Source organism: Opisthocomus hoazin, chromosome 7, assembly GCF_030867145.1.
Source record: "Opisthocomus hoazin isolate bOpiHoa1 chromosome 7, bOpiHoa1.hap1, whole genome shotgun sequence".
Taxonomy (NCBI): Eukaryota; Metazoa; Chordata; class Aves; order Opisthocomiformes; family Opisthocomidae; genus Opisthocomus; species Opisthocomus hoazin.
This window is the reverse complement of record NC_134420.1, coordinates 8,929,104-8,948,215: the sequence shown is the minus strand read 5'-3', so window position 1 is coordinate 8,948,215 and position 19,112 is coordinate 8,929,104. Positions and strand designations below refer to the sequence as shown.

Below are 19,112 nucleotides of genomic sequence, written 5' to 3'. Positions count from 1 at the left end.
ATGTTGCATATGTTGATTATTTCCTAGCATATTTCCCTCATCTGGGATAACCCCAGTCAATGTGTAGTCAAATCACAAAGAATGTATCAGTAGCTGAGCATTTTCCTTTAACTTGAATACAAAAATTATTTGTTATTTGAATGGGACATTCAAACTGCTGGTAACTAGTGGTGTCCCTCAGGCGTCAGTACTGGGCCAAGCCTTGTTTAACTTCTTCATCAATGACCTGGATGAAGAGTTAGAATGTACCCTCAGCAAGTTTGCTGATGACACAAAACTGGGAGGAGTGGTGGATACACCAGAAGGCTGTGCTGCCATTCAGCATGACCTGGACAGGCTGGAAAGTTGGGCAGAGAGGAACCTGATGATGTTCTACAAGGGCAAATGCAGGGTCCTGCACCTGGGGAGGAACAACCTCATGCACCAGTACAGGCTTGGGGCGGACCTGCTGGAGAGCAGCTGTGTGGAGAGGGACCTGGGTGTCCTGGTGGACGACAGGTTAACCATGAGCCAGCAGTGTGCCCTGGCTGCCAAGAAGGCCAATGGGATCCTGGGGTGCATTAAGAAGAGTGTGGCCAGCAGGTCGAGGGAGGTTCTCCTTCCCCTCTACTCTGCCCTAGTGAGGCCTCATCTGGAGTACTCTGTCCAGTTCTGGTCTCCCCAGTTCAAGAAAGATGAAGAGCTACTGGAGAGAGTCCAGCGGAGGGCTACGAGGATGGTGAGGGGACTGGAGCATCTCTCCTACGAGGAGAGGCTGAGGGAGCTGGGCTTGTTCAGCCTGAAGAAGAGAAGGCTGAGAGGGGACCTAATAAATGTTTATAAATATCTCAAGGGTGGGTGTCAGGAGGATGGGGCCAAACTCTTTTCAGTAGTGCCCAGCAACAGGACAAGGGGCAACGGGCACAAACTGAAGCACAGGAAGTTCTGTCTGAACATGAGAAGGAACTTCTTCCTTCTGAGGGTGACGGAGCCCGGGAACAGGCTGCCCAGGGAGGTTGTGGAGTCTCCTTCTCTGGAGATATTCAAGACCCGCCTGGACAAGGTCCTGTGCAGCCTACTGTAGGTGACCCTGCTTCGGCAGGGAAGTTGGACTAGATGACCCACAGAGGTCCCTTCCAACCCCTACCATTCTGTGATTTTGTGATTCTGTGATTATTCATTCCCTTAGCCATTCACTTAGCATGATTTAAAAAAACGATTGAAATGTGGGGGGGTTTCTATGTATAAGCAAAATGCTCAGTAGATTGTTGCTATTGTGTGGAAAGTGTTTTTGTTGCTCTGTAGTCAGTAACAATTTCTTTTCAGACTTTTACCTATTAATGAGAAAGTGGACAAACTGTGCAAAGAGTGAAAGAGTGATGTGAATTCACCCGGTACTGGGCCTATCTTGGCAGGAAGGTCAGAAGCACAACTGAAGGGTGTTTGATTCTTTTTGTTCTGAAATCCTGACAAAAGTGATAACATTCTCACTTCAGCTATGCTAGATGTGTGTCACTGAATGAATGATGAAAAAGGATGCACTGAACAATTGCTACCTCTGTTTCTGTTCTCAAGAAGGCAGATTTACCAGACTGTACAATCTTCACAGTCTTCCTCCCATCTCCGTTTAGTCACAGTACAGATTGCTGATAGAAGAACTGCACATCTACCATACAGCAATCAATATACTGATGTATATCAAGTAGGATTTGTAGTTATTTGAAGGACAGTATTTTTTTTCGTGCTGAAAATGCCTTGCAATTAAAATTGGAAGGAATAAGTATGTTTAGAAAATTTGAAGGAAGAGAGAAGATAAATAGTGATTTTTTTTCTGTTTGTTTTGTAGTTAAACTTGTATGAAACAGTTTTTCTGTCCTGCCAAAGTTAGAAAATGTCTAAAGTGCTCTTACTGAGCTAAGTTCTTTTCAAATATTTTTTAAGACAGAGATATGAGACTAGAATTTGATAGGGGCGACCTGAGTACAGGTCCACATTCTGATTAGACTTGAACCTGATTCTCCCAAGTCTGTCTGAGATGGGCATTTTCAGTTAGGGAACTGCCTAGAAGGCTAAGGAACCTTCAGTTGTAAAAAATCAGAAACTACAACTATCGAAGGACCTTGACTCTATTGTAAGAAATTGTAATATATTTGCGTGTTTTCCCATCTTCTCTTCTCTCTTTCCAGAAAAAGTATTCTGAGTTAGAACTGGGTCAGAAGTATGGTATTTGGGCCCAAATATGGCAAATATGTGCAAAAATGGGCAAGAGGGGGAGGCAATATGTTGTATATTAGCAATCCTAAGTGGTATGCAACACCTTCAGAACAGTTCCGTGTTTGTGCATGTTAGAACAGCATCAAAGCTACTATAATTACAGTTGAAAGTGAAGAAAAGGAAAAAAAAACCCAAGGAAACACAAAACTTTATTGATGTTGTATTCTTTGTCTTGTATTAAATCATATTTCTTTGGAGAGGCAGCATCTCTCCTAAGTGTGGTGTGCAATGTCAGCTGTGGAATGTGGATTCTGTTGAGGTATGAGATGTGTTTTTCACACCTGAACATGTTATTGCAGCTGAACATGAGATTTTTAAAATAGGACACGTTCCTCTTAAAATTTACAAGACTGATAAATTTTTTCTTCATACTTTGGCTCTGTTTTCTCTACGAGCACATTGAAAAAGCTTAGGATATTCACCTGACTGACCTCAAATAGGCATGATGGATGAATAATGTCGTTAGTATTTTCTTGTGCCTTTTCTTTTCAACAGTTCCATGAACAATGAATTTCTCCTGGTCAAAGTATTGCCATTTCTGTCATCAAAAAGTAACTTGTGTGCCGTCTGTGTTAGACTTTGTTCCAGAGGATGACAGGTAATTTCACAAGCATCATTTCAGTGACAGTTTCTGATTTGATCACACAACTCCTATAGTGATGATTCACCTCTTTCATAAAATTTGCATTCACTGAGTAGTATTGCACAATATAAAAACAGAGTTTGTATATATTACAATAAATATATTACTATATTTATTATTAATATATATAGTATATATTCTCAAGGGTTATGATTTCTGTATGAATTGCAGAAAGGTAATCTAAATATTCAATAATCAATTATTCTGAAGTATGTGTAGCAAGCAAATAGTATTTAAAAGAATGCTATCAAGAAACAGGTGTTTTAAAATGACCGAGGTATATGACGTTATGTTATTCAATCTGAAAATCTGGTTCAGCATAAAATCCTGATAGTGGGAGGATTCTCTCTAAAACAATAGCTGTAATGCATGACTAGGAACAATCATAACAATGTGGACATGGACAATAAGCATAATCCAGAAATTGTGGGCACAAGAAATAGCTTGTGGTATCCCTTATTGTGATGGTATACAACAAGACAAAACAGTGTTATGTTTGGGATGTGTTGTTCTAAAGGAGAGTTTCTATCTTTGCTAGTGGAATAAAAAGTTATTTAGAATTAAACATTTAAACAAATACAAAAACATATACCTGTATGTTTAATAGGAATCAGAGGTTAAATTAAGCAATTGTGACTTTTCTAGAGTTTAGCATATCTTTTTATTTGAAACATTCAAAGCATGCATGCTCTAGTCAAAATATGCAGTTAGCTTAAAAGTGTAGTATGGACAATCAAGCCCCTCTTTCTGTTCTGCAGCACCCACTGTAACTCTAATGTGCGCTAGCAGACCATACGCTTTCCACTGTTAAGGAGTCTGTTGCTGAAGTCACTGAGTAACTTCTAAGACACTGCTACATTATACTGTTTTTCTAGCATTACCATATATCATCTATGAATACACATTAAAAAATTTTACACAGCATATTCATCTTTTTGTGTGGCTAAACTAATTAGACTTAATAACAGTTTTCTTTCTGTATCTTACTTTGTCTGAAAGGTCTCTGAAGAAGAGCTTTCTGTTACATGTATGTGTACAACATCTGACAGAAGTAGATTCATTTTTCAGAGGCATCGAAATTTTTCTTTTTCATTTCATACTATTTCAGCTGGTAAAGAAAACATAACATTTTGTTCTACCTGCAATTACTTTTTTCCCAAGGATAATTTAGGTCTGTAAGTAGTGGTGTCCCTCAGGCGTCAGTACTGGGCCCAGTCTTGTTTAGCTGCTTCATCAATGACCTGGATGAAGAGTTAGAATGTACCCTCAGCAAGTTTGCTGATGACACAAAACTGGGAGGAGTGGTGGATACACCAGAAGGCTGTGCTGCCATTCAGCATGACCTGGACAGGCTGGAAAGTTGGGCAGAGAGGAACCTGATGATGTTCAACAAGGGCAAATGCAGGGTCCTGCACCTGGGGAGGAGCAACCCCATGCACCAGTACAGGCTTGGGGCGGACCTGCTGGAGAGCAGCTGTGTGGAGAGGGACCTGGGTGTCCTGGTGGACGACAGGTTGACCATGAGCCAGCAGTGTGCCCTGGCTGCCAAGAAGGCCAATGGGATCCTGGGGTGCATTAAGAAGAGTGTGGCCAGCAGGTCGAGGGAGGTTCTCCTTCCCCTCTACTCTGCCCTAGTGAGGCCTCATCTGGAGTACTCTGTCCAGTTCTGGTCTCCCCAGTTCAAGAAAGATGAAGAGCTACTGGAGAGAGTCCAGCGGAGGGCTACGAGGATGGTGAGGGGACTGGAGCATCTCTCCTACGAGGAGAGGCTGAGGGAGCTGGGCTTGTTCAGCCTGAAGAAGAGAAGGCTGAGAGGGGACCTAATAAATGTTTATAAATATCTCAAGGGTGGGTGTCAGGAGGATGGGGCCAAACTCTTTTCAGTGGTTCCCAGCGACAGGACAAGGGGCAATGGGCACATACTGAGGCACAGGAAGTTCCGTCTGAACATGAGGAAGAACTTCTTCCTTCTGAGGGTGATGGAGCATTGGAACAGGCTGCCCAGGGAGGTTGTGGAGTCTCCTTCTCTGGACATATTCAAGACCTGCTTCGACAAGGTCTTGTGCAGCCTGCTGTAGGTGACCCTGCTTCGGCAGGGAAGTTGGACTAGATGACCCACAGAGGTCACTTCCAACCCCGAACATTTTGTGATTCTGTGCTTCTGTGGAATGTTTGATTTCTTGCATTTCTAATAAATGCATATACAGAATTCTGGACTTGCCAATGTGTATAATCATTACTGGAAATCAAAGGATTGCCAGCTGTACATTCTGCATTTTGTGTGGGGTGTAGGCTACATTGCAAAGGCATTTGTTCTCTAAGTGGTAAATATTTAATTTGTAGCTATTTAGAGCGTATTTATACTACGGTGGGGCTTTTTTGTTTTTCTTAATGTATTTTTTAAAAAACTAAGTCTCAATTATTATCTATTTTTAAGGGTTTCAGATGATTGCACAGTGAGGATGAATCATAGTTCTCCAGTGAGCCACTAATGCAACTTCTGTGGAGGAAAAATTGGCAATATCTTAAGTGGTAAGTTTACTGTATCAAGGTCTTAGAACGGAAAAGCAAATCTGAACTTATTTTTTTAATCCGTTGTGTAGGTTGTTGCCCTTAAATTGAGCTAAAAATGGCATATAGTCATTAAATGAACTCATGAATAAAGCTATGGTTTTTTGTAATTCTAGCATTTTAATATATGGATATTTTTTCATCCTTTTTTCAGTGGTTGCATGTCTTTTTTTTCTGTAGGTTCTTCTTTAATCAGAGAGGTTTTTCTTACAGTTTCAATGGGATAACACACACACAGTTTATCTCTTCTGTCCTTGTATGTGGTCTATAAACAAGACATCATTCCAGCTCTATTGTTTAAGGCGGCTAAGAATTATTTCTTTGAGCTTTCCTTCAGGGCTGTTTTCTAACAAATAGTTGTATCTTTGTGCTATAAATTTAATTAAGCATTTTAGTATATATTCTTATGAGATTTTTTTCTTATTCCTGAATATATCTCTCTGTTATTAAGACCAAAGATTTTTAGTACAAGGTTTTAAATAAATAAGTTCAAAGGATGACTGTATCTATAAATAATCCTCCTATCGTGGGAGAAGTATGTGAGGAAGATGTAGCATTTGTAAGTCATTAAAAGGAGTCTTAAATTCTTTGGGCTGTGTGCCTCAATTAATGTTTATGTAAGCAGTATGCTTACTTCTCGTTGAGTCCTAACCACTTTCAGAGAAGTAACACAGATTTTATCCCAGCTAGGAGCAGAGTTTTCAGGGTTTTTTGACTCTCCTCAAAAGTGAGATAGCATTCCCTGACCACATTTTAGGAAGAGAGAAGACTCTCTTCATTGTGAGCATTTTCTTGTTATTTCAAGGTTTACTGCTACTTTCAGATCAAAGAGGTAAAAAAAAAAGATTCATGATTATTAAAACAATACAGAGAATGCTGATGAAAATAGTTGTAATAAGAAGAGCATGATAGCCTCAGCTAAATATTCCACAAAACTGCCTGAGGAGTAACTGGACATATAACCTGTCAGTACTGTTGAAAAAAGAACCCACTGATATATTCAGAGCCTTCCTACTCCGTGTGATGGAACTATTTATCTCCTTGGTGGCACTTTCAGTTTATGGTAGCGATGACATCAGTGGCACAATGGATAATAAGATATAGATTAAGCCTTTGTGTGCCTCGTTTTCTTTAATCGCAGACTATGTAACCACACTTCCAGCATTTGTATGTAAGCACAAGTTACTACTAAAATATTTCCTTCAAAACCAGCATTTAAATATAACTCAGTCATGATGAAACGCTCAACTCTGCCTTCATTGTGAAATCGTGTAGTGCTACAAAAGTATCTTTGATGCCAATTGCATGATGTGTCTAAGAATCAACCCAGATATTTCTTTTCTGCACTTCATCCTAACATGTAACTTCAGATTCAGCCCAACATTTCTGTCCTCGGACGCAGGATTTAGTGGACATATCTTGTTTGATGCATCCAGAAAAAGTAAACTGGCATTGATTCCACAGCTATGGAAGTGTTTTTATTCTTAACCTAGCTAGGATCATAATTCTGAATTCTCCATCCCTGTGGAGTGTGTATCATTACTTTTCACATAGAGATATAAAAATTGCCTCCATGTCTACTATCATGTACTGTGTTTTCCATAGTATTTTTCTCCCTTTGTACCTCTACTGCCTATTCTTAAGGGTGTATATTCATTGACTTGTCAGACCAGTAAGAATTCGCATCAACAATTGCAGCTAATTAATTCGTCTGTTCAGCCCAATTTATAGTAACATATGTAATGTTATAGAATGGAACATAATATAATATAAACTATGTTATTACATACAGAATATTATTACAGTAAATGTCTACTAATATGTTGTATGTACATTATATTATTCTATATTCTATATAGAATAATAGGAGGATTATACATTTTACATGAAAATTTGATACTTAAATAAAACTAGATGCTCAGTACTCAGTTCCACTTACTTGTGTGAAGTTCTAAAACTCCATTGGAAAGCACAACTCAATCTAATGGACTCATTTGACACACAGAATGCAGCCACTTGTATATACGTTATTATGTTTAGTGTAGAAAGCACAGTATGAGCAGGGAAAATAAAAAAGATGTTTGAATTGGTCTGGCAAATGTGTAGCTGCTGACGCCATGGGTTGTAACCAACGGAGCACTGAAACAGCATTAAGTTCTGTTATAAATTATCTTTACTTCACTTGGTAAATTAGAGTGCAAAAAAATGACAGGAGATCAATTTTTCCTCCTTCTCCTCTCTGGCAGGAGATGTATATGTGGTTGAATGGAGAACAGCACCTTTGATTTTTAAGTAATATTTTTTAGAGTAATATCTGGAGTTACTTGCTATGAAATCTGAATATATCCCTTCATAGGTAGTATTTTTTTAAGCTGTAGTCCATTAGGAGTGAGCCTTTCGCCTGAATGGAATGAATATCTATGAGGTCATAGTTATGAAGCTTAACCCTCATTTTCTTCAGGACCTTTCTCTACCTTCTACATAAATTATGTGCTTAGTGAATTGGGCAATATGCATTATTCTTTCTACTTATAAGTCTTAAAGAACTTCTGCACATTAGAAGCACTGCTGGAGAAAGAACGAATAAATAGGCAGACAGGCATTCCATAAAGTTCAGTAAAGGACAATGCTAAGTCCTGCAGCTGGAGAGGTATCCAGTCCACCAGTGTAGGCTAGGACAGGGGGAGCAGAGAAGATGGATCCTGATTCTTCTCAGTAGTATTCAGTGAATGCATAAGAAACACTGGGCACAAATTGAGGTGCAGAAATTCCGCATAAACATAAGACAAAAAAATTTACTGTGAGGGTGGTCAAACACTGAACCGTTTGCCCAGAGGTGTTATGGAATCTCATGCCTGGAGACATTCAAAATGCCAGGAGAAACCCTGGAGCAGTTTGCTCTGTCTTGACCCTTCTTTGAGCAGGGAGCTGGACTAGACAAACTCTAGAGGTCCCTTCCAACCTCAACCATTCTTTGATTCTGTGAACTTACCAGTTTGACTGCAGTAATGCCTCAGAACCAATTTTTTTGAAGAATTCTAAGCATGCTGTGGCTGAGAAAGTCTTCTTGGCCTTGCGTTGTCTGGTTGCTGCAATTTCATCCGGACAGGTTTCTGTAGCTGCTTCAGCACTGAGTGTTTTAAAATAGAGATGAGCATCTGCAATTTAGTCACAATCAAAAAAAGGAAATACCCAGGAAAATGATTGTTTTTTATAAAAGACTTCCATGGGCGTGATAAACTTGTTCCAAAGGAAGACACAGCTCCTTGTGTAAGTGTGGGACATCTTTGCAACAACAACATAAGCCAACAAAGCCATCATGAGTCTGACTAGTTAAAAAAGAGCCTGATTAAATAGTTAAATGTAGAAACTTGACCTCAGCAAGGTTTCTGTAGTGCTAACACAAAGACAGGAGGAGAAAAGAGGGAAAAAGATAGAGAACTTTCAAAATGAGGTCTGAAAAAAGCACCTTCTTATGGTTGCTTCCTGTATTCCTCCAATGTTGCATGGACTGAAGTCTCCCAAAACTCTTAATGAAAAAACTTGTGCATCGATTAGATCGCTGTAGACTTGCGCCTTACTTACATTCATCAGGATAACTATTAAACAAAGAATAAAGATTTAAATTCTTATATGACCTAGTTGGATTAAATCAAACTAAACTGCTGCATTTCTCTTTTTGTCTTAATGTGGCTATAATCATCACATGTATACACAGATGTGTACATGCAGTACACTCCTTTCCACTTCCATTTATTTCCATTCCATATCATTCTTTTCTACTAAATGAGGAGCAATAGTAGCCAATTATTACCCTGTATTTCTCTTTTGGTCTTAAATTTGTCCAGGTTTTAGTTTTGTCTCTGAACTTCAGCACAATAGCAGATGGAAAACCTGATTGTAAGTTTCATGTGACTGGCGTGATTCATTCATTCCGAGTTCAACATGCACATGTAATTAAATAGCTTCTGGAAATTGTTTTGAAACAATGGAAAAAAGTTGGTATGTTTTATTCTGAATTGGTGGAATTTAACCAGAGGAGATGAGATAGCACTGTAAGTATAGCAAGGCTTCTGTTGCACAAACAGAACATTGTGAGCTTTGCAGCGAGTTTGGTACCGACATACATTACCTTTCTTGTTCTGTGGAGGTACTGTAATGTGATTACTCTCCTGCAGGCCATCACAAGTTGTCACTTCTTGTTGCTGTTGGCTTTTATTTGCTGTGGTCACATGCACTGCTATTTGCAAAGTCACAAGCAGTGTTGTAGTGTCTGGAAATATGTCATTCCTGGACATGAACAGACTGAGGAGTAAAATTCAGTCTATCATAACTTTTTCTTTCTGCCTGGAAAACTAATTTTCTATGAAATATGAGATTGTCATTCTGAATAGTGAATAAAACTTTGCTGAGTTCTTTATAGCCTGAGCCATGCAAATGACTTAATATTTAGGTAGTATCATTAATTAGTTGGAGGACAGTCCTTTCAGTCTGAGGCTATTTTTACTTTTAGATAGCAAGTTATTTAAATCTATTAGTTTTCAGTGCTGACCTGTTATAAGCTATTCTAGTTTAAAATTAAAGAAAAATTAAAAAAAAAAAGATGTGCAGGGTGGTAGAAGTGCAGAAAGAGGCATAAAGTGTATTGGAAAACTACCAAATGTCCCCTGCAAATGGACCCCATTCAGAATCAGTAAGCGTATGATGAGTGAAGTGGTTTTGAATATCGCCTTTAGATTCCGTGCTGTTACAAGGCCAGCCCCGAACATGGCAACTCTTATTTCCACACACAGTACCTCTTCACTCTCAATTTAACCCAAAAATCTGATGAACCCATTACTCCATACTTGATTTCATGGAACAAGGAGTAGATATAGTTACAAATGATCAATCACAAGCCGTGAACCAAAGCAGCAAGGCATTAACAATTCACACCATTTCGGTCCACTTGCTCAAGCAGAAGATATGCCAGCATATTTAATGCACAGCTACTTCGTTCAGTTCAAGAAAAGACATGACTCATGCTCATTTTAGGAACTGAGGAGACTTCGTAGGTTTTCATGCCTACTAACCACTGAGTGTTAGAGTTTGCACTTTTAAACGATTAATATAACCAGGTGTTCAGTAAAGGTCACAGAGATAAGTAAGTTTTTAAATTAAATCTTGCTCAGGTGAAAAATAAATGGAAGGATGACCCAGGAAATGGTTCCCACAATAAAGCCAAGTTCTATTGTACAAATTTGTGTTGTACAATCAACATCTTGTTCAGCAGTATTGTAACATTGTAGACCCCACAGGCATATGCCGTCAATTTAATGGGATCACTGAAAAAGCAAAGCAGCTGTGAAAGATTTCTTTAAGTACAGCAATCGTGTGCTTGTCATTCTGTTCAATAGTGGAAAAATCCAAATTCGGATAGGCATCAGTATTTAAGAAAATGACTGCTAAAGCATCTCTCATAAGTACCTTGGGGACAATACGATTTGACATATAGCACGTAAACAAAAGTACACAGCAGCTGTTAGATTAGTTTTTGTTTGAGTAAAAACACACTGACATCATTTAAATAACATAGGAAACTGCATGTTCTGAGTCATTCAGTTTCCCTGTATAAACCACAGTTTTGGATAGTACACGCTGGTTGCCCTGGACAAAGAATTGCGTGGTGTTTGCTAAAAACAAGAAACAGTGAAGTACAGTGCATGCTAGCGCAATCTCATGCCCTCTGTGTAGTATATATGCAGTGTACAGTACATATTGAAAGTACCTTCAGGAAAACCCTTGTCATTAGGGAGGGTAAAAAGAGTTTCTAGTATTTTGACCATTTTGAAAGATTTTTTTCCCCATAGAAAAAATATTTAATTATTTCTTTCCTGTTATTCTGATCGTGTTATTTGTTACAAAAATACTTGTACTGCTTTCTAGGTTGTTTGCTAAGAGAAATTGATGTAGAAGAGAACTAGGCATAATGCTAGTGTTTATGCTTCAATAATGCCATGAGTTTAAGTAAGAAGAAAGTTAACAAACTGAATTTTGGGGGATTTGTTTTGATTTTTTTTGCAGTCCTCTTGTGATGATTGCAAATTACCAGAGGGTGATTTTCCCATTCCTTTACAAATGTTCTGCTTACTTTTTGTGGATATCCTACTGGGCTTTGGATTTCATGCTTTCTGTCACTCCATTTGATCAGCACTGCACTGTTATCATTTTCAGCAAGTTTAAAGACCAGACAAAGAAAAAAGCAGATTTTTCTCTTCTGTTTGCCACAGTGGCTTCATGCCATTTTCTCCATCAATTTAAGATCTCTGGGTTTTGTTTTAGGGAAAATTTCTCATCTCTGTTCTTCAGAGGAGTGTAAAATTACACTGTAAAACAATTATTTTCTTCAAGGAAACTCGATGTTTGTCATATGACATAAAGTAAAAAAATCAATGAGGGAGAGAATAAAAGCAATAAAGGTATATTTAGACTGTTCTTATTAGCTGAGGAGCAAAGAACCTTGGGTACCTCTTTTTATCCATGGCTGACTAGCAGCTAAGACTGCTGCAATGGAAAAATTTATTCAATTAAAAAAGAAAAAATGCAGATAAGTTCTAATGCAGTATTTTAAATTCTGCAGAAAAATTATAGATAAAAGGGATTCTGTCTATCAAAGTATTTTCCATAACTTCTGACTACCTTGCTTTGCTCAGCTTCCCTTGAAGGGAAGTTTCCTTCCTTTAAAATTTATTTCACTTTCTGATCAAGGCCTCATTTGTCATCACTCCCTCTTAAGCAATTCCATGAGTACCTCACAGTAAAATCTCTAACCTGCTGAGAGACAAACATCATGAGGAGTTGTTCCTAAACCTTACTAGTTAACTCATGGACTTTCTTTCCAAGGGTTAGCCTTTGCCTTCTTTTGCTATGGTTAACACATTATTTACCTTCATAGTCCTGCTTCATAGTTCAATGTGTGTAATGTTTGATCAGCTGTAATGTTGAATGGACTATGCAACACTTGGCAATAGACTTGCAAATCTTTGGGAAATATTGCCTGTAGGTTCTTTTCACCTTGCTTTGTGGACTGTGGTCTGTGTAAAGCCACGATATCAAAGTACTCTAGTGGAGTTGAGAGATAGTTATGGACTCATTATTGACACTCTTCTAGTTTTCAAAAGGGTATTGGTTCATTCTAATACCTTCTTTGCTTTAGGTAAGTCACCAAAATAGCCGGAAGTCTGGAAGTAGCTAGGTGTTAATTGAAAATTATTATTCTTGCATACCTGCACCAATTCCACATGAGAACAACATAAACGATCCTAAACTAGGAATGATTTTTGAGCAACAGTGAATTTCTTATCTAGAGTACTAAGGACATCTTCTGGAATCACCAACCAGATACTGAGAGCAATAAACTTACAGAGTATTTCAGTAAAAGTATAATCTTCTGAAATGACTGCCTTGCTGTTCTACCTTTATTCCTTTACCTTTCTAAGGACACATGGTTTCATACTTCAGTGAATGCTTAATAACTTAAATGCCATTGATTTCTGGAATTTTAAAAAGCAGGTCAAAGGATGTGAGAAAAATGAAAGAATACAAGCTGTTTGAGACTATAAGTCTGGAAACAAAAAGGTTGAGTGAGGAATGAAGCAAATACTGTTAGAGGTAGAAGCAGCTGATGCTTATGGAAATGATTATTGCTTATAGAAAATTATTTGGGTCTGATACACTAATTTGGGTGTTAGGCATGTCTGAAAGAGGTGACACTTCTGATCTTTTTGCTTCAGAGCTATGCCGGCAGGTCCTGCAACTGTCCCCTCTCTGGTTCTGAAGGTCACTACCTTCAGAGAAGTTGAATCAGCATGGCCACATTATGCTTCTGGTAAAATTATTTGTGGTAAAATAGTTAATAGTATTACAATTAGTGTTCAGATGTAAAATCCAGTTCTAGTATAAACACATTTTCTCACAGTTGTGTTTCACACTCAGAAAAGCAGCACTACTTGTGGTTCTCTTTATTTCTGTTTGCAATTGTTTTCTAATGGTAACTAAGTTAAAAGCACCGAGTAAAAAAACTTATTTGTAAAACTTCCAGAGACTTCACTGGGATCAGATTTTTGTCCTTTTACTTTGTTTGAGCTAAGTATGACTATAACCACTCCTCATCACATAATAGGAAAAATAGATTTAATTCTCATACTGCTCGCTTAGTCCTGAAGTAAACTCACTCCTGCCAGTGTTCCTGGTCAGACCTCATTCATTACCTCATCTAATCTTCTTAATTTTGTCTGACTTCAGTGTTAGGGATTAAGTGCATTATTAGAATAGTCTGGAAAAGTATTAATTCACTGATTGTCTTCTTGAAATCATTTTTACTCATGTTCAATTGCATGGCCATATCCTGAGAAACTGGATTTTAAAAGCAAACATTTAATGCTATATAGTATGCATTCTGGTTTGGAGTCTTTACTTTGATGGCATATTTTGAAAAAGTTTTGCAGTATTACTTTTTAGGATAACCAGTAAGAGGAGGTTAATATGCATATTAACCTTGTTCAGTGAATCCCCATCCGCTTTATTTTGTGAAGTCTGATCTCCCTTTAGTTAAATGGGATTTTTATCATAAACTGAAGTATGGACAGGATTTCACCTCATTTTCTTTTCTTAAGTCCCTGCAGAGCATTGAACCCTTGTATGTATCTCTCCACATGTCTTCTTGCGTTGCTTCTCTCTCTTCCCATTTGCCATTGATACAAACTTCTGTCTACCGTTTTCCACTTCTGTAATGAAGAGAAAGTACATGTGAGACTTAGAGACAATTCTAAATTACTTTGGAAGAATAGTGTGATAGGTTTTCATTCAAGAGATTATTCAAATGGGTTTTATTAACCATGTAGATAGTCCTTTAGATCTGAACAGAACTTTTGTAGTGCTTTTATTTAGTCTTCTATTTGTGTATTTTGCTGAACGGAGATTGTAAGTCTTGTAAATAACATAGGAATGTTGAAACTTCAGTGGGATTTAAGTAACTAAATTTGAATGTCTTTGCCAACTACGTCAGAAAAGGCATTTGATGCTAAGTGCAGGACAGAAGTGGGTGCAAGGATATCTACTGGAGAAGTAAGCATACTGTATGGAAGCCTCAGGATTGTTTATGTTATGAGAATGAATATTATTTTTATGAGAATGAATAAAATTACTGACTAGATTGTAAGATTATGTCACAAAATTGTGGAATTCAGAAGACTTGGGTTTTAGCATGATTTTTTAAAAAGTAATGCCTTTCACAAAATTAAACATGTGGTTTTGCTTAACCATGTGCTTAAATCACTCATAAAATACACAGACTTCAGCAGAGGCAAAATACAGTCTGTTGCATGTTTACCTATTTCTTTATCTTTGAAGATGGATTTAACTGTATGATAAGTTCCTTCTGTATTTGTCCAAAATTCTCCAGTTATAAAAGAACTCACATATGAAAGTTTCTTAACTAAGGCTGTAGTTCAGACTCTGTTTGTTCTAACAGCTGACTGAACAGCTATTGAGGCTAAATATTTGTCATGTCTGAATGGAATGTTTGTCTCCTATTCTCAATAAAATATGTAAAGTGTAATTCATCCAGTGGTATTTCCTCTGACAAAACCTGTAGTTCTTTGTAAGTATTTATGTACCTAGGAAATCCACAATATAAATCTATAAGATAAATAATAATCTTTATGGCCATAGATTGACTAGATGGGAAAATTATGTATATAATTTTATTTGCATTGTTCACAAATTTGCTGTATACAGTTTATTTTTTGTGTATTCTTGTATATTACTAGTAAAACCAGATTTTGGTGATTTTTTGCTTTTTCTCCACTTCCTTTTCTCCTTCTCTCTCCCCTTTCCCCTTCCCTTTGCCCTTCTCATTCTCTTTCCTTTTCCCCTTTCCCTTTCCCTTTTCCTTTCCTTTTCACTCTTCCTCTCCCTCTCCCTTCCCCTTCCCCTTTCCTTCCCTTGTACAGTATCAGGTAAAAGCCTGAAATGCTACTTATTGCTATTTTATTTTGTTATATAAGAAAGGCCCATGTATGCATTACACAAAAATATCTGAAAAGCACATGCATCTCAGTAATGCCTGAAGCCAAAATAATCATTCTCTGTTTGTCACACATATTGACATTAGTTCCCTTAGAGAGAATGCTTGCAACCTTTGCAGTGATTTGAAATCTAAGAACAGCAAGAAAAAGATCTTGTTGAGAGCACCGCCATGAATCAATTTTATCTATCTTTTCATTTGACCTTTCCTCGTTATTAAACAGCTACACTGAGCATTTTTATTTGTTAGAAGTTGTTTTTTGAATAGTGGCAATGAGGTTATAATAAAATGGCTATGAGAGTGTTGATTATATTTTGTGAATGTTGCCATTTATGATATTTAGGTATATGTAAGCTCCTCAAGAGGAAACTGTATACAGAAACAACATGGATCTTGCAATTTTATCAGGACAATACAAGTAGATTTCAGCAAGGTTGGTTCCAACTCATCTGTGATAAATGAGAAGATAAGGCAATCAGTGCACACCATGACACTCCGTGCAGCTAGTTAGGCACACTTCAGAACTATTCAGGTGTGCTCACGAAGCTTATGAGTCTTTCATGGGGGGTGTCTCAATATAAATACGTCCTTCATGGTGGCCACTAGAAATGCAGGAGTTGTTTTTCCAAGACTTAACCCAGGTCAGATATAAATAATAGATATTAAGAGTTAGTTCTGATGCTGAGGCTGCGTTAGAGGCTGTGTATTTCAGTTGGGTCAAAAGAATGCATTTTCTTTTTTTTTTTCTTCTTTTCTTTGCATAGCTCCTCTGCTTGACAGATGCCTGCAAGATTCCATCACACCTTTGTGTGGACCTGTGTGGGTCTGTAAGAAAGAAGGTTTCAGCCTCTCAGGAGCAAAGATTTCTGTCCAAGGAGTTCTATTGGCCCTGCACCAACGATTAAAGTCTGCAAACTGTTGCAAACAGGTGAGTTGTCCCACTCTTTAAAAGTCTGCTTTTTTGTTTTCATTTTCAAATGTAGTAATTGTATAAAACCAACAATATGCACTGTGTCATAAAGAAGGGTGACATAAATTGCGTAAGCTGCAGTCTCTGTTAGGAAAATTAAATGCTTCTCCTGTAATTGCAAAGCCAACAATAAAGGAGTTAATTGTGTCTCTCTTTTGGTGTGGGATGTCATATGTCTCATCTTTTCTTGCTGCATACTGTGCCTAGCTGTGATCTTCCTTATGTGGAAATTCTCTAAAGCAATCATTTTTCATTGCTTGCTCCGCACATGCAGTTTTTAATGGTCTCATAGATCTTCCCATATAACTAGTTTAAACAATTATTTAGTTGAAACAGTTTTTTAATAAATAAATAAAACACTTCTAAGTATAACTAGTGTTGCATTATGGAAAATCAAAGAAATGTATAATATTTTAAAACCTCAGTATTTTAATTACTATACATGTGCCATTAAATAAATATAACAGACATGCATTATAGTTTGGAAAAACAGAGAAAACAGATTCTGAATATACTGTTTGATAGTTAAGGAGCAATAAGATGATTTATTTTTTGTTCATCAGCTGTTTTATTTTAGGAACTATAAGTAAAAAGCCACTGATCTTGTTCAGCATAGGTACTTAATTTCTTTTATATGTGTAAGAATGTACATATGTTTAAGGATTAGGTGAGTACTTTATAAAAATAGTAGACGTACAGATTTTCCAGGAAAAGTATTGTATAGAAATAAAAAAACAGCTAGGAACCTTAGATTTAAAAATGATCTCAGGCCCCAGAGTTAAGAATGACTGCATCAGCTAGATCAAGCTACCGGTCTGTGTAGGAAGGGGGAGGAGAGGTGCAAGTGAAGTGTCAGTCACACTGTTTATACAGCACCTCCTGCTGTCAGATCCATAAAGAGAAATGAGAATTGACTTTGGAAGAGACTATTCCTCTCTAGAGCTAATAGTGGTCAGCAAGATGAAATCAAACAAAAACAAAAACAAAAATGGGAGAGCATGTGTGAGAGAGAAAAACAAGCAGAAAAGAAAAAAAGAAGAGCTTGTTGCAGAATATTTCTGAGTCAGTGCAGTGATATGTTAAAAAGTGAGAAATATCTTTACTCTTTTTGTTGATAATTCTTCACTTTTAAGACAATGCTGCGTGTCACAAAGCTACAGAAATGAAATGTGCGACTTTCCAGTTCCTTAACATATAATATTTACTCTTTTAGAAAAAAAATATATGAAATGCATACAAGTATTTAGCAAGTATAACGGTAATTAGTACAACAAAACAGACAATGGAATTTCTAAATAAAAATTCATATGCAAGTCATTTATTGGCTACTTTTTTGCTTTTCTCTGTAAAGAATGTATAAAGACATTTCAGTAATTTAACTTATTTTAATCATTCCTCTGGTCATTATCCAGCAGTGTTCAGCTGGAAACTGTAAATGACAAGAAAAATACAATAATTTTAGTCTATGTGAATTCTCTTCTGAAGACAAATGGTTCTTTATAATGAAAGGCTTGCATATAGACATATGTTCAGTATAACCATGTTGGACATTTAAGAGTCCAGATTACAAGGATAAATGTCAGGTCAGCTATGACAGTTAATTGTCTACAAAAATATTATGATTAAAATATTTTAATAAACATTTCAAACCAGTTTAAGTGCTTAAATGAAAATTTTACAGCATAAGGATGTTAAATGTTTTGTGCAGTTATTGTGCTGAAAGCTTGTGTTGTTTTGAAGTATACTACTTCAAAGGTAAGATACAACATATAATTCAGCTTAAAGTGTCTCAATTTTTCGAGCCGTTTTCTAACTAAAGTCATGTAGTACTGAACATAAATGAAATCATTATAACTACAGGTTATGTTGTACTGTAGGTATAACAATACTTCTCACTATAATCTTACTATATTCTGCTGATGTTGACCTTTTTGGCTAAATAGCTATAACAAGTTTCTTTTGTAAAGAGCACATTGTGATATGATACAGATAGAAGATTAGGACGCATGTTAAAAAGAACCAGGACATTCAGTCAAAATACTATCACTTTGTCCTGTTGTGCTAAGGCCTGACAACATAATACTGTGATGACTGCCTACAGTATTCATACCAATATAAAGTCTAGCCATTACTTGACAACATTAAATATATTTCCTTGATCTCTATTTATCTCAGTGTTGTTTTGACATTTGAATTATTTGTATTTACTTTGTTTTTTTCATTTAAGTAAAAAGGGAACGGAAGTAAAAAAAAGAAAACTTCTTTGATTAAGTATTACTCTGCTAAGACACTGTAGTCTGTGCATTGAAATCAGATAGCACATACAACTGATAATATGCCAATACATGTAATTCTGTTAAAGTCTGTCTGGACTTCAGTTTAAAATGCATGTATTGAATTAAAAAAATACATAGTTTCTGGTCCACACTGCACAGTGGTTGCACAGTGTCGTCTTTATAATCACTCTGTTGCTTCTTGCTCCAGAGGAAGAAAACAGTGAGGAGATATCGTCTCTTTGCTGTGGTCTTTGTATCCTTTCAAAGAGGAAAATCGTTATTCTTCAAATAGTATTCCTTGAGAATAATATAGGTGAAGTAAAACAGGTAAAA

General features: G+C 37.0%; 1 protein-coding gene across 1 annotated transcript in view; it reads left to right on the top strand.

The window, feature by feature from the left end:
* Nucleotides 1–5,404, top strand: part of DCDC1 (doublecortin domain containing 1) — a 29,372-nt gene extending 23,968 nt beyond the window's left edge. The window contains 2 exon segments of the mRNA XM_075427118.1: nucleotides 2,749–2,851; nucleotides 5,334–5,404. Of these exon segments, the coding sequence (XP_075283233.1) occupies nucleotides 2,749–2,763 (15 nt within the window). The 3' untranslated portion in view covers nucleotides 2,764–2,851; nucleotides 5,334–5,404.
* The last annotated feature ends 13,708 nt before the right edge of the window (nucleotides 5,405–19,112 follow it).